The 15,063-nt window shown below is 43.2% G+C and overlaps 1 protein-coding gene across 1 annotated transcript; it reads right to left on the reverse strand.

The window, feature by feature from the left end:
• Positions 1 to 1,466: 1,466 nt before the first annotated feature.
• AMER1 (APC membrane recruitment protein 1) lies at positions 1,467 to 12,224 on the reverse strand. The gene is made up of 3 exons (XM_075835745.1): positions 12,069 to 12,224; positions 8,501 to 8,649; positions 1,467 to 5,065 (listed from the first exon to the last, which is right to left on the reverse strand). Exon 3 carries the CDS (start codon positions 4,968 to 4,970, stop codon positions 1,686 to 1,688), a length of 3,285 nt encoding a protein of 1,094 aa, XP_075691860.1. The 5' UTR covers positions 4,971 to 5,065; positions 8,501 to 8,649; positions 12,069 to 12,224; the 3' UTR covers positions 1,467 to 1,685.
• Between the last annotated feature and the right edge of the window lie 2,839 nt (positions 12,225 to 15,063).

The raw sequence follows: 15,063 nt of genomic DNA on the forward strand, positions 1-15,063 counted from the left end.
GTGTGTATTATACAGTGCTGTGTCTGAGCTTCTGCAGAATATCAGAGTACACAACTTAAACGGGTGGTCAACTGAGGACTTATCCACCAGATAGGTCATTAGTACCTGATCTGTGGGGGTCCGACACTCAGCCCCCCGCACAGTTAAGCCGTTCTGGCGGCCTCAGAGAACTGGACGTACATGCCGGAAGCAGTTGGCTCCAGCCAGTGAATAGCAGCCGAAATGCAGTACTGCTTCCAGCTCTGTAGATCGCATAATGGGCCATAACATGTGGGACCAGAACCGATTATATACGAATGACCTATCTGGTGGCTAGGTCATCAGTTGTTCAGAAGTGGACAACCCCTTTAAGTGCTGCAGCCTTTGTGTTCAGGCTCATCTATACCATATTTTTTTCTTCTTTTGATTACAGAGGACAAATCGAAGATTTAAAGCACTGCGGTGTGGTATTCAATTGCATTAGAAGTTAGAAGACTAAGCTAGCGAAACAATCAACTTATAAGGAGGTTTGTAACCACCTCGGTGCTAGATAAACCCAAATCTAAACAACCTGATAGAATAAATAACCACAAAAAGCAGTGAGTTAGCAAAACATGTTGCAATTGTGTGGTTAAATACTAAATTAAATAAATAATGAAAAAATATTGCATTTAGCAGAAATGTATACAAGATGCTTCCATTCAGTTTTGGCTCAACTATTTAAAGAGGCTCTGTCACCACATTATAGGTGCCCTATATTGTACATGATGTGATCGTCGCTGTAATGTAGATTACAGCAGTGTTTTTTATTTAGAAAAACGATCATTTTTGACAGTTATGACCTATTTTAGCTTTATGCTAAGGACTTTCTTAATGGATAACTGGGCGTGTTTTACTTTTTGACCAAGTGGGCGTTGTGGAGAGAAGTGTATGACGCTGACCAATCAGCGTCATACACTTCTCCCCATTCATTTACACAGCAGATAGAGTTCTTATTACATCACTATGTGCAGCCACATAAACACACAGTAACATTACTGCAGTGTCCTGACAATGAATATACATTACCTGCAGCCAGGTGGTGAGGTGTATTCAGAATCCTGACACTTCTGTAGCGTTTGTGAGATTTACAGCAAGGCAAACGTAATCTCGTTTTAAATGACAGGTTACATCGTAATCTCGCGAGATTAAGTTCGTCTTGCTGTAAATCTCACAGAAACGTTAGCGAAGTGTCAGGATTCTGAACAGACATCACGTCCTGGCTGGAGGTAATGTATATTCATTGTCAGGACACTGCAGTAATGTTACTGTGTGTTTATGTGGCTGCACATAGTGATGTAATAAGAACTCTATCTGCTGTGTAAATGAATGGGGAGAAGTGTATGATGCTGATTGGTCAGCGTCATGCACTTCTCTCCATAACGCCCACTTGGTCAAAAAGTAAAACACACCCAGTTGTCCATTGAGAAACTCATTAGCATAAAGCTAAAATAGGTCATAACTCCGTCAAAAATGATCGTTTTTCTAAATAAAATAAAAAAACACAGCTGTAATCTACATTACAGCGCCGATCATATTATGCACAAGATAGGGAAATTATAATCTGGTGACAGTGCCTCTTTAAGCCTCGCTCTAAGCGTCTATAGACCTGCCAATTCCCTAATAGGATTTCTAGTAAAAGCACAAAAATTTGTTTACAAAATAATTTAGCCGTTTGAACATTCACTGTAATGGTTACTCCATTCATTTGCAGATGTTCCCCTGTGGTCCAAGCTCCCTTTCTTGGTTGGCCCAAACACTTCCAGATAGTCTGGTAATGAGTTGACGTTTTCTTGTTTGTGTGGTTGGGGCATTGCTTGTGTAACGCCCACTGGTTTAATCTTAGTTTGTTTTTGTGGGGTGTGATACTCATAACTATAATCTATATTTATTTCCCTCTGCTCTTCCAGTGGTGGGACGCGAGCAAGCTTCTTTGTCGTGTTTTCTCTGGAGAATTGACAGGAGCTAGTGCCCTCTTGGGGCTGTCTAGTGTTACACTGTAAAAGGTCTGTAGTGTTTGCCATCTGTCTAGTGTCCACTGGCATCTGGCTACTTGAACTAGAACCCTGAGGCTCTCTGCTATAGCCCTGTTTTAAAGGCAGCATTGGTGCGTAGGTTTCAAATTGCCCATTTGTTGGAACAATTTGCTCTAAAATATTACACCTATTAAAAGTTGACCCTTCTGGTATACAAGAAACTTCACATCGCCAAGAATTCTTTCCATCCTCCCAAGGAACAAGATCATCATAGGATTTCAGGCCATTCTTTGAGACATGCAAAGTACCAAGTTCTATCTCTAGACACTCGGTGTCAAGAGACTTGCTTCTTCTGTTGAATGAAAGGGGAACTGGACTCGAAGGACTTAGCTTATATTGGTCCAAGTGACGAGGAAGACTTGTCACTCCCCAGTTATAACTCTGGAAAGAATGATGAGAGTCCATCTGCAATAGCTGCTCATCACATTCAGCCAGTGACTCTTGTACATAGCTGTGATCAAAACCCTCAAATGATGAAACATCTTCGTCTGGACTTCGGTCTAACTGTTGTTCACACTCGCCTTCATTTTCTACATCAACAATATCAAAGGTTACCATAGTAGGAAGAGCATTCAGATGGTGATGGAAAGAAGATCCTGTACCAGCACTACCAAGCCTTTCAGAAATACTTGAAAATAACATGCCATTGTTGGCAAACTCAACAAGCGTCTGAGAAAAGTTCACAGCCTGCTCACATTCATTTTCGTGACTATATCCAGAAATAGAGGAAAAGTCAGAATCAAAAACATTCTCAATGTGATCCAAAGGGGTGACATTCGGGTTGGAAAGTTTATTAACATTGGTCATTCTTGTTACGCTCTGATCTTGAGTTCCAAGGCTATCAACATTCAACTCAAAACCAGAATCTACTACAAAGCCATTTCCCTTGAGGTCCTGTTTGTAACCCCCCTGTTTTTTAGTGTCTAAAGAAGTTTCCTTGAGGTCTTTCCGGCCACGTTTCTCAGGTTGGGCTCGTTGTATTCCTTTCTCAACTCCATCTTGGTTCACATTTGGTAATACATATTGTTCCTTAATAAGGCTGCCCTTGTTCTTGCGAGTTAAGTTAGCATTTCTAATTTCACATTCAATGTTTTTCTTCTCTTTGGAAAAAGTATCTTTACTTTGATGATCCATTCCTTTCATTGCAGCTTCTCGTTGCCTTTCCCAGAACAATAACTGTTTTTGAATCACTGCCAACCGTTCCTCTTCTGTCTCCGTTGCTCCCTTTTTGTGTTCAACATTCTGAATGAATCCATTGTCTAAAGGAAGACTAAAGTCAAAAAACTGATCAAATATTTCAGAGCACATTGTTTTGTTGTCATACAAAGACTCTCCACCAGGTGCAGGGCTTATTATACTGTCGTCCGGCTCATAAAACTCATAAAGTGCATCTCCACTGTAGCTGTCTCTGGGAAGACGTTCTTTATGTGAAAAGCCTTGTCCACCCTCGTCATCATGACCAGGAGTAGTAGAGTCATAGTACCCTTCATCGCTATTTGGAGCAGATTCTTGCTGATCACTTTGAGGCGTTAACAATTCTGTGTTACTAAGATCACTCCTGTCAACAAAGGCATCTTCAGCAGCCATAGCGTAAGCATTAGGTTCCAATTCAGTACAGCTTTTAGACATATTGTCATGCTCTTTTTCCTCTTCCATTTCATAGCTAGAATCGGCTTCATGGCCATTTTCTAACAGCTGCTGAAGGTACTCTTCCTCCATGTCATCCGGTGTTGCCATCTCCTCACCTCCTCCCTGATAAGTAACAAGGCAAGAGCTTCTTTTTGTGGTCTCTCTACTTCTTTCTACGAAAATTGAATCCTCACTGATGTTGTCAATGTCCTGTTCAGCAATGATATCTCCACAACCGGTAAGGGAGTCAAAACTCTTCAGGGATGAAACGTCCTCAAACACCAGGCTTAGCTGGTCACCAGCAGAAGGAAGAACTCCTCTGTCTATAGCATCAGAATTTCCACTGTCAGCAAATGCATCTTTAGGATCAGAACATTCAATAAAGCCATCAGGTTTAGAATCACTGGCATGATTTTCGTCTACAGAAGGAACGTCATTGGTTTCTACATGCAATTCGTCAGTTGTGTGAGGTGTAATGTCAGACATGCTAACTGAAGAAACAGGAATCTCTTCTGCCTCACACTGCGGTACATTCAACGAGGACTCTGTTGATATATCAGAGTTTATGCTGCTGATCTTTGGTTGCTCACCGTGGTCTTGCAGACCGACATCTTCTGATGAATATCTATTTAATTGCTCTAATATGACACTTTGTGTAATATGGTCATATCGCTCACACTTTTCTGGGTCATGGGTTTTGTTTTTTTTGTAACGACGGATGCTACTAAAGAATCCCTTCAGCCCTTTCTTTGGTCTGGGAAACGAGAAGGCTTTATCTCCATTCAGCTTTTTTTCAAAGCATTCTGTGCTTCCCATTGGGGATATATCCTGGAAATTGAAGTCAAGCTTAACAGGTAAAGTAATACCAGACTCTGCACTATGAGAGCTGGGAAGAGTACTGCCTGAAGTGGAAAGATCACCTCCATGATATCTGCCGACAGTATTATTGGAGTAACCTTTTTCATCCTCCGCATGCACATCACTGATGCCATCATGGGTCTTGCTTTTACTCACTGATTTCTTTGAGTTACCTTTTCCTAAACCTTTATGCTTTCCTCCAAAGAAGCTGGGTAGAGTACAAATACTCTTTCTCCCTCCAAAGAATTTGAAGGGATTTTTTTTCTGCTTTCCCGTAGTTTGCTGATCCACACATGATCCGGTCTGTATTGGTAGAATATCTACTTTAGCAGATTCTCCATCATGGGGAACCTCACCCAGTGTTACACAGACCGAGGAGGAGGATTTTATACAAGAAGTTTCCTCTTGGCAACTATGGCCAGCTTCCATGACAACTTATGTATTAAACGGTGTGCGGATTTGAGGAGTGACTGCAGAGGCATTGGAGGCCAGCTAGTACGAGCAGAGAAACCTTCTTTGTATTCCTGCAGGAATAAGCAAAAAACACAGTCAGCTTGTAGTACAATCACATAGCTATACCGAACAAATACATATAGCCTTAAAGCCAGCATTTCAACTATTAAATACCTGGTGGTAGTGGGTATTAAAAAAAAAAAAAAACAAAAAAAAACTTTTATGCAACCTAGTATCTTCTACATAGGCTCTGTACCTTCAGTATTCTGTTTTTGTGTTCCTGCAGTGTATGCTAATGAGCATGAGTCATTTCTTAATTTGAAGATATGACTTCATTCCCCAAGTCTCTCTGCATTAACCCCACTTCCTTACTTTTGACTGACAGCTCCTCGCCTCCCTCCCAGCACACACAAAAAATCGCGCATCAATGGCCTGTTCTGGTGCATGGCATTCAGGAAGGGAGTTTTTAGCGGTGGGCGGACAAAACAGGAACGAACAAGACTGACAGATTACCATAAAATGCGCAAAATGTTTGCAGACGCTTATTTACGGTCGGAGGAGTTTAGGAGAGGGGATGACGACAAAAAAACTTTTGACAGCAGCGGCCAGCAAGGGGTGAATAGAGTTCATTAGGTGAAATGCTGGTGACAGGTTCCCTTTAAAGGCTTCTTTGAAATAGTAAAATCGGACTAAAAAGACGATGGCCCACAATTATCATGCACTTTGACAGGTTATGATTTGCGCTAAAACCTTTCTGGTCAGTTTTCAAATGACAAGAAAAGTGGGCATGGTCTCCAAGTAGAAATTGTTTTAGTCAAATAACGTGTAAGGCGTGAAAATGGTGTAAATTGTAAATTTGCACAATTGTTTTTTCTGCCTCTCAGAGATAGTTCAAAACACACCAAATATCTCCTTTATGAAGACTGGTTTAAGTTACGTCAATGTTTGTAAATGTGGGTCGATATCTTCTAAATTTATTTATTCTTAAAAAATAAAAAAAAGTTGCTTCAAGCACTAAAGGTGCTTTTACATGGCCGGATCTCCTGGACAGTAAGCAAGTGCCTATCAATGATACAGCACGTCGACTGACACTCGTTAGGGCGGGTTCACACGTGGCGGAATTTCACTTAAATTCCGCTGCGGACACTCCGCAGCGTTAATCCGCAGCGGTGCCGTTTGTCCATTGACTTACACTTTAATTTAGCAGTGTTCGTTTAGACGAGGCGTAAAATTCCGCTGCGGAGCATAGGCTGCGGAGCGGAATTTGGTGTCCGCAGCATGCTCTGTCTGTTGCGGAGCAGTGGCGGACTCATGGCGGAATTTCTCCATTGACTTCAATGGAGAGTCAAAATTCCGCAATGAAGTCCGCAGATCTTATGTGTGCTGCGGAGCGTATTGGTTTTACTACCATGACATTTCTTCATTCTGGCTGGACCTATGTATTTCTAGGTCTACAGCCAGACTGAGGAAGTCAATGGGGCTCCCGTAATGACGGGAGCGTTGCTAGGAGACGTCTGTAAATAGTCACTGTCCAGGGTGCTGAAAGAGTTAAGCGATCGGCAGTAACTGTTTCTGCACCCGGGACAGTGACTACCGATCTCAATATACATGTATCTGTAAAAAAACATATAAGTTCATACTTACCGAGAACTCCCTGCGTCTGTCTCCAGTCCGGCCTCCCAGGATGACGTTTCAGTCTAAGTGACGGCTGCAGCCAATCACAGGCCAAGCACAGGCTGCAGCGGTCACATGGACTGGCGCGTCATCCAGGGAGGTCGGGCTGGATGCCGAAAGAGGGACGCGTCACCAAGACAACTGGCGGTAAGTATGAAATTATTTTACTTTCACTAGGGAAAGTGCTGTCCCTTCTCTCTATCCTGCACTGATAGGGAGAAGGGAAGCACTTTTCCCGCAGTCCGCAGCAGCTAGTCCGCATCAATTTTCTGCACATTTTGTGCAGATCCGCAGCAGAATCTGCGACGCAGATTCTGTGCGGCATTGATGCGGACAGTTGCGGAGGAAATCCGCCACGTGTGGTCATGCCCTTAGCGCCATATACTTGGAGCAATGTTCACAATCTATGGAGACGAACGATTGTTATTCCTTATACATTCGTATCTGGTCGGCAGCACAATCGATTTACACACGGAGTGCTACCAACTAGCATCGATTTTTCTTCGCCGATAAGATGCGATCAGCCAATAAATGACTGTTTGCTCGTTCATTGGCTAATTGCTGCGCTGTTTACACAGGGAAATGTTCAGGAACAAGCACTCGTATGAACACTCGTTTGCCCGATCATTGGCCCGTGTAAAATGGACTCAAGACTGATTCATCAGGTTTGTTTTTGGTTTTTTATTTTAAATCATTGAGGTCAATGAGGTGAATTACAGATGACGACCAGTCTACTGGTCATCAGTTTTTGTTCTGAATCCATTTAGATAAGATGTAGCATAGCAATTCTATGTCAGTGTTTTAAGAAATGGACACGGATAAGAGCAAAGCTTTAGCAGGCCATAAATAAAACATGCAATCTATAGAAACTAGCTCTAGAAATCTAATCAATGCTTAACACTAGGACAAAGCAAATCACTAGGGCATTGTTCTGCACAAGCCGAGACGACTTGAAAAGCGGTTTTGTATTCTCTTCATCCTTATATAAAACAACCACATAGGATTGTCAACAGAAAGCACCCCAGCTCGTCAGCATTTCTGACTAAGGCCGGCAATACACTTTAGAGAGCTGTTGGCCGAATGCCGAGGCTGACAGATAATCCTAACGATTCCCCCATACATAAGAATGCTCAGCCGAGAATTCCTGTTTTCAATAGGGAGAAGATAGAAAACCACTGCCAGATTCCTCAGCCCGAGCATGTGTGGAGGAAAGTTAGTTAGAAGCACGCATGCTCTGTGTATTATTGAGCCTATCCGGCCCCCAACCTTGTACATGACGTCAGTAATGACACTCCGTACATCGAGCAGGCCGGAAGGAAGTGTGTACAGTGAACGGACAGGAAATCACTGGAAGAGTGAAATTCAGATGGGGTTGGCGTCACGTGACCCGCAATGCGATCGGGAAGACCGTACAGATTCTCCAGCGTGAGTAATTTGAAAAGTCACAGACCATTACAGGTCAGGTTCTGGAAAACCCCTTTAAGCCCAGGGTTAGCAGGGATTTGAAGCAATATATGACAGGGTATCCTGTAAATCTTTGCACAAAACGATATATCTACTCAGCTCCTCCAGCTCTATAACAAGATACCAGCCGATCAGATTATTTGTTTGACCAGTTCCTTTAATCAAGTCAGGCATAAAATTTAGAGTATTGTCATGTGTTATCAGAATGTAAACTTTGATAAACTATTTATCACATAGTATATTGTAATAAAAATTAAAAAAAAAATCAGTTTAAAAAAAAAAAACATTTAGAATTTGTTCCAAACCAGACAATCTGAAGTCAACTGAAAACCATAGTAATGATAATCATATAGCAGTTAAAAACTTACGGTGTGAAATGGAAGTCAAATAAAGCGTTCGGGGTGAACTCGGGGGACCCAATAATCCACATGTTCATCATCTTTCCCAACAGATAGTTGATACATTGCACAATCACAGTCACCACAGAGCTGGTTTACACACTGGACACGTCCCAAACCTATAATAAACATTGAAAGATAAAAGTTTACACATAAAATACTTTGTAAAGCAGATCAAACCAGCTGTTACTCCACTTGAAGAAATCCTGTAAGCACTAAAACACAATTAAAGGGAAAATCTCGACATCCCATTCAAAACACGCAGTTTTGCCAACATAGCGGTCCTCCCGCGTCCCAGGGCCTGCTCCAGAGAACCACCGATCCTCTCTTAGCCTGGAATCACACGAGCACATTACGTCCGTAATGGACGGAACGTATTTTGGCCACTAATCCCGGACTGAACACAGTGCAGGGAGCCGGGCTCCTGGTATCATACTTATGTACGACGCTAGGAGTCCCTGCCTCTCCGTGGAACTACTGTCCCGTGGTGAAAACATGATTACAGTACGGGACAGTTGTCCTGCAGCGAGGCAGGGACTCCTAGCGTCGTACATAACTATGATACCAGGAGCCCGGCTCCCTGCAGTGTTTTTGGTCCGGGATTAGTGGCCAAAATACATTCCGTCCATTACGGACGTAACATGCTCATGTGATTCCAGTCTTTTACCCCATGGCCAGAAGTTGAAGATCTCCAAAACGACATCTTCAACAAAGTAATGAGAATGGGGGTAGGGGGAGCTCCTCTAGAACAAGCTTTTACGTTCTGCCAGGGAATTTGCCTTTAAAGATAACCCATGGAACAAGCAACTTACAACTCTGGACAAAAACTCCAAATTCGGCTTATTGTGCAGTCCTAGTTAGGCTGGGTTCACACGACCTATTTTCAGACGTAAACGAGGCGTTTTACGTCTGAAAATAGGGCTACAATACGTCGGCAAACATCTGCCCATTCATTTGAATGGGTTTGCCGACGTACTGTGCCGACGACCTGTAATTTACGCGTCGTCGTTTGACAGCTGTCAAACGACGAAGCGTAAAAATACAGCCTCGGCATCAGAAGTGCAGGACACTTCTTTGGACGTTTTTGGAGCCGTTTTCTCATAGACCCCCCAATGAAAACAGCTCCAAAAAAGGACGTAAAAAATGCCGCGAAAAACGTGAGTTGCTCAAAAAACGTCTGAAAATCAGGGGCTGTTTTCCCTTGAAAACAGCTCCGTATTTTCAGACGTTTTTGGTCACTACGTGTGCACATACCCTAAACCTCTAATGGTGAACTCACACTGTGTGGTTTTGCAGCATTTTCTTTGCGGCGCAGTAAAAACCACACCGCAAAAACACATGCGTTTTTACCGCGATTTGCCTCGGTTTCCTTGTTAACTGCAGAACCACGGTGAATCGTGATAACACATGCATTTTATTTTTGCTGTGCGGTTTTCAGCCATATGGCAAAGCTGCACCGTGTGAATACACGCTAAGGACATTTTCGCACAGCACTTTTAGAAAATCTGTGGCAGAAGGCCACGGCAGGAACTCTGACTTCAACCACAGATTAGCCAGCGGAATTCAACAGAGTTATTCTGCAGCTTTTCACTGGGAAATCAGTGGAAATAATGAGCATGCTATGGATTTTAAAATCTGCAGTGTTCATTATTCTGCAAGGATATTTACCCGAGTGTGTGAATAAAGTTATCAAAGACCCCAATAACATGCATTGCTACCGGATTACAGGATTTTATCAGAAATTGGAAGCAATATTCACATCTAAACCCTGAAAGAACCCTCAACGTCTGAACATGGACTAAGGCCATGTTTTGGTGGGAATTTCACCCAATGCATTGCAAAGGGTGAGATCCGGAGCGAAAAGCCACAACAGAACTGACATGCTGTGGATTTGAAAAGCCGCAACATGCCCTCAAGTCCTTGCACATTGTTTCAGCGACTTCTGGATGGGACTTTAAAATTCAATTTACATTTATTTTACTGTAAATTGCAGCGGACCGTCAGTGCGGAATCCGCGCAGCCAGTGATTGGCTGCAGCAGTCACATGGATTTACGACAGGTCATCGCTGCAGGAAAAGTAAACAAAAGACTGACGGGGACCAGCAGAGCATCAGCCATAAAGCAGCGGGCGGAGTGACCTTTATTTTACAACATTTACTGCAGTTGTTTTACAAATTAAACAACCATATGAGTAAAATGGCCGTGCAACATTTCGAGCCATGGGAAAATTGCCAGCACTGAGATGCATACATTTTTTGGACAATGGTTTTTTTTATGGGTCCAGTTGTTGGAATGGTTAGACAACCGACATGACAACCTTGCCATTTATTTTAGGAAATAGCGGGAGGGGGGGGGGGAGAACATCTAAAAATATTATCGCTACTAGCCTGATGAGAGTAGTAGTAGTAGTAGTAGAACTATCCATTATGACTCCAGACCACACCACTATTGGCCCTAGGGGTAAGTGGTGGTCTAGTACAGGGTTTACAGTCCTCACAAACTCCCAGCAGGTCATGTTTTCTGAATTTCCTTAGTATCGTACAGGCAATATAATGGTGAGTCTATCAGGCATTGTCTCTATGAGGTAACCTCAAATCAAAACTCATTGAGAGAGCTGGAGAAAACACTGTACCAGTGCCTATTACTAGACATCAGCGAAGCCAGTGAATAGGGGAGACTGGCAGATGCGTCACCCCATCCCTGCCACTCCACACTGCAGTGCCAGGAATAGCACCAGGTCAGAGACACTGCACCTCATTTATTAAAACCAACAGTAAAGCTGTCCTTGTTGCCCATAGCAACCAATCAGAACTTGGCTTTCATTTTTCCTGAGCAGTTTTAAAACTGTAAGAGGAGCTCTGATTGGTTGCTACAGGCATCAGATTATAGTTGATAAAGTTGGGGGGGGGGGGGGGGAACGGACACCAGATCCATCAAGTCTATAACGCTACCATGTAGTACATTTTTCTATGAGACAGGCTTGATAAATCTGCCCCTTTGTATATTATAAAAACTTCAATATTTGATGAAAAGCAAACAAAAGGACGCATTTTTATAAAGTTTACATAAGCGGTGTCAAAAAACAACAAACACCAACAACGCTATTTATACACTAGCCTCAACAGCAGAGTTTTATGCAGGAAGCTTTTATTAGAACATCACAGACTACGTAACTGGTCATTAGAAGAAACACATGCTCGTCCAGCAACATCACTCTGATTAGCCGCAATACAAGACGCTTCTCGTGCCATGCCATCTGCTACACAAGTGGCTGGCATCAGGAATGTATGGGCACTTTCTGCTCCCTAGGTACAACATAAAGCGCACAGTGAGAGGCTCATTCACTATGCAGATTAGTACAGGAGATGGAGCCCCATTTTGTAGAAACGAGTGGCTTTATTTACTCCACACATCAGCAGTTTAGATGTGAGGGCAGTGATACGTAGTGATTCGCTGCACTCCTGTATATAAATACATATAATCGCATCCCTTACCCCTGCACGCTTCAATAGGAACCGTACTCTGTTTTCAGTCTTACCGGCTATGTTTTGATGTAGGCCTCGGTGCTACCGGTGTGTCCTACTCGCACTGCCCAGACTCCTGTGTCCATGCACCGCAAACTGATGCTCCTGTACCAACGCGGCCTCTACCTGACCACCACCCCCAGCCTGTGCTGAGTGATGTACACGTGAACCAATCAGGGCACTCAATAACATCACCGGATTAACCAATTACCTTGCAGCCGTAAAGCCACAAGCAGTCCGCTGATTGCCCCATTCTCTGATTGACAGCAAGCACAGCCAATTAGAAAGGAGAATCAGTGAGCCGTAATGTCTGTGCCTAAACGATGTTATTATTGTAGTAGTGTTGCTGGTCTACCAGACGTTATTCTAAAATCGGCTGCTGCGTCAAATTGTGCTCAGTCTCCTGTCAGAGGAGAAAATGGAGGCAAATACAACTGATAGTGGCAAAAAAACAGGTCATTTTATGGATTTAGAACCAAACCATTTTTCACCTCACCCCATTTTTGTGTTTTTAGTCCATGGAGCTGTATGATACCTTCTTCATATACATTATAGGGAAACTTGCAAAAGACTAAGGGCCCATTCACATCAGCGTTGTATTGCTGTTCATCTGTTCCGTTTAACCTTTCTGTCAGAAGAAAAGATGAACGGAAAGCCAAATGGAAACTATCGCTCGGTAATCGACTACGCTATTGTTTCTGTGAAAAAAAATTAGAAAACCTAGCAGAACAGCGGCAAACTAAATCCAACTAAAAGAAAAAAATACAATTGAAATCATTGGTAATGCAAACGTAAGCAATAGTTTCCGTTCATCGGTTCCTCTGACGGAAAGGTTGAACGGAACAGATGAACGGAAAGACAACGCTGACAACGATGATTCTGCAGCAGCATCGGCGTTTGCAGGTAAGTCGATGTAGCTACTTATCTGCAAACGCTGATGCTGCTGCAGAATCATCTGTAGCCTCTGGTGCCGATGTGTCCTCGCTCGTCTGACACGATGCAGGACCTGTGAGTGACGTCACAGCGTGATCTCTCGAGAACACGGCTGTGTCTGCACTGCCAGAAGCTGGGCGTTCTGAAGAGAAGTGGATGATACTTCTCGTCAGAACGCCCAGCTAGTAAAAGTAGTAAACACGCCCAGATGTACGCACATAATACACGCCCACTTGGACTTTTACTTTAAACACGCCCACTTGGACTTTTGCAAGCCTCATTTGCATAAATACAAAAATGGTCATAACTTGGCCAAAAATGCTCGTTTTTTAAAAATAAAACCGTTACTGTAATCTACATTGCAGCGCCTATCTGCTGCAATAGCAGATAGGGGTTGCAAAATCTGGTGACAGAGCCTCTTTAAGTCGGATTCCTGGAGGCCTGTACCCTGCTAACCTGGAGGTTGTTGTTCTACTGTGCTGCCCATTTTTCCTATTTTGACTGTCCATATATAGACAGTGATGTCAGCCGCTTCCCCAGCCGGCGTCCCAGAGCTTCTAGTGCTCTGCCTGTGACTCCTGCTCTGCTCCTGACATCACTGTCCATATATGGACAGTGATGTCAGTGGCTTCCCCAGAGCAGAAGTCTCGGAGCAGAGTGCTAGTATAGTCTCTGCTCTGGGACTCCTTCTCTGGGAAGCCCCTGGCATCACTGTCCATATATGGACCGTGAAGTCAGGGGCTCCGTCCATGGGCGGAATCCGAGGCCAGAGCATCGTCAATGCTTTGGCCGGGGATTCCAATGCAGGAGGTGACCTGCACTGACATCACTGCCCTTATATGGACAGTGCAATCAGGGGCTCCGTCTATGAGCAGAATCCCCGGCCAAGGCATCGGCAACGCTTTGGCCGGGGATTTCGCTCCAGGAGAAGTGAATGGCAGAGCATAAAGTGGATAGTTTCCTGCTCTGCCATAGTATTAAATTGTATCTGTGTGCCGAGGACAGAGATACAATTGAATGTAGCAGTTGCCGGGGAACAAATCACGGGACTGTAATTTGCCGGGACTGTCTATGTAAATTCAGGATAATCCCAGCAAATTCAGGACTGTTGGCAAGTATGAAATAGTCATCTTTACTCCCAGGAGTCGTGAGTTGATATCTGGCACAAATGTGCCGATACAAGCAAATATGTATTATATATGTATCTATACCTTTATAGGTGTCCCATTACACACAAATTGTCCAGTATTGTCCCCTGATCAACCAACTAGGTTGGGGAAACGCATTGGGACAGATATGAAGTGTCAGTGTTGTGGTCATTTTATGCAATATTTGGTGCTTGGAAATTACACTAATGTGTGTGATAGAATTTTTTTTATCCCTGGAGTTTGTCCATAGCTGGTGTATGGTACCACGCCATCTAGATATCATTTTCTGGATACTGCAGGTGATTATTGTGCTCTGCGATACTACTCTTTAAAAATAATGTTATGGTTTTTGGAAATAATTTTGGAAATCGTTTTTTTCGGTGGAATCAAAAGCGTAGTCGACTACGCTATTGATTCTGTCAAAAAAACTGAAACCTTGCGGAACAAAGAGAAACGGAAACCATTAGCAACGGAAGCATTACCATTGAAATCAATGGTCATGAAAACGGAAAGATATGGTTTCTGTTCATGGGTTCCCCTGACGGAAATGTCTGACGGAAACCATGAACGGAACCCGACGCAGATGTGAACGAAGCCTTAGAGTGACAATAAATGACTGTTTATTTAGAAGGTGGCAAAATAAAGGACACAGAAATCTGAATGTCATTTGTTGATGAGGATTCTTCCTCTCCACAACAGACATCTTTACACTTACATTAGTGTTTTGTGTTGAAGGGAAAATTATTGATTTCAATATCCTGCTAAGCTATTGAACGCATTTCACGCACCAAATGAATGGCTTCATATAAATTATCACAAGTGGAAAGACTTGTATGAGCAAATACATTTGTGTAACACAACTTTCTTCTGGATTCTTTCGATAACCTGCATGAATATAGTAAGCACTTTCAAACCGTAGAGAGCACAA

Source organism: Rhinoderma darwinii, chromosome 8 (genome assembly GCF_050947455.1).
Source record: "Rhinoderma darwinii isolate aRhiDar2 chromosome 8, aRhiDar2.hap1, whole genome shotgun sequence".
Classification (NCBI taxonomy): Eukaryota; Metazoa; Chordata; class Amphibia; order Anura; family Rhinodermatidae; genus Rhinoderma; species Rhinoderma darwinii.

Bases quoted from the DNA above. Each gene is read 5' to 3' on its own strand.
- AMER1 (XM_075835745.1), bottom strand. From the start codon at position 4,970: ATGGAAGCTGGCCATAGTTGCCAAGAGGAAACTTCTTGTATAAAATCC.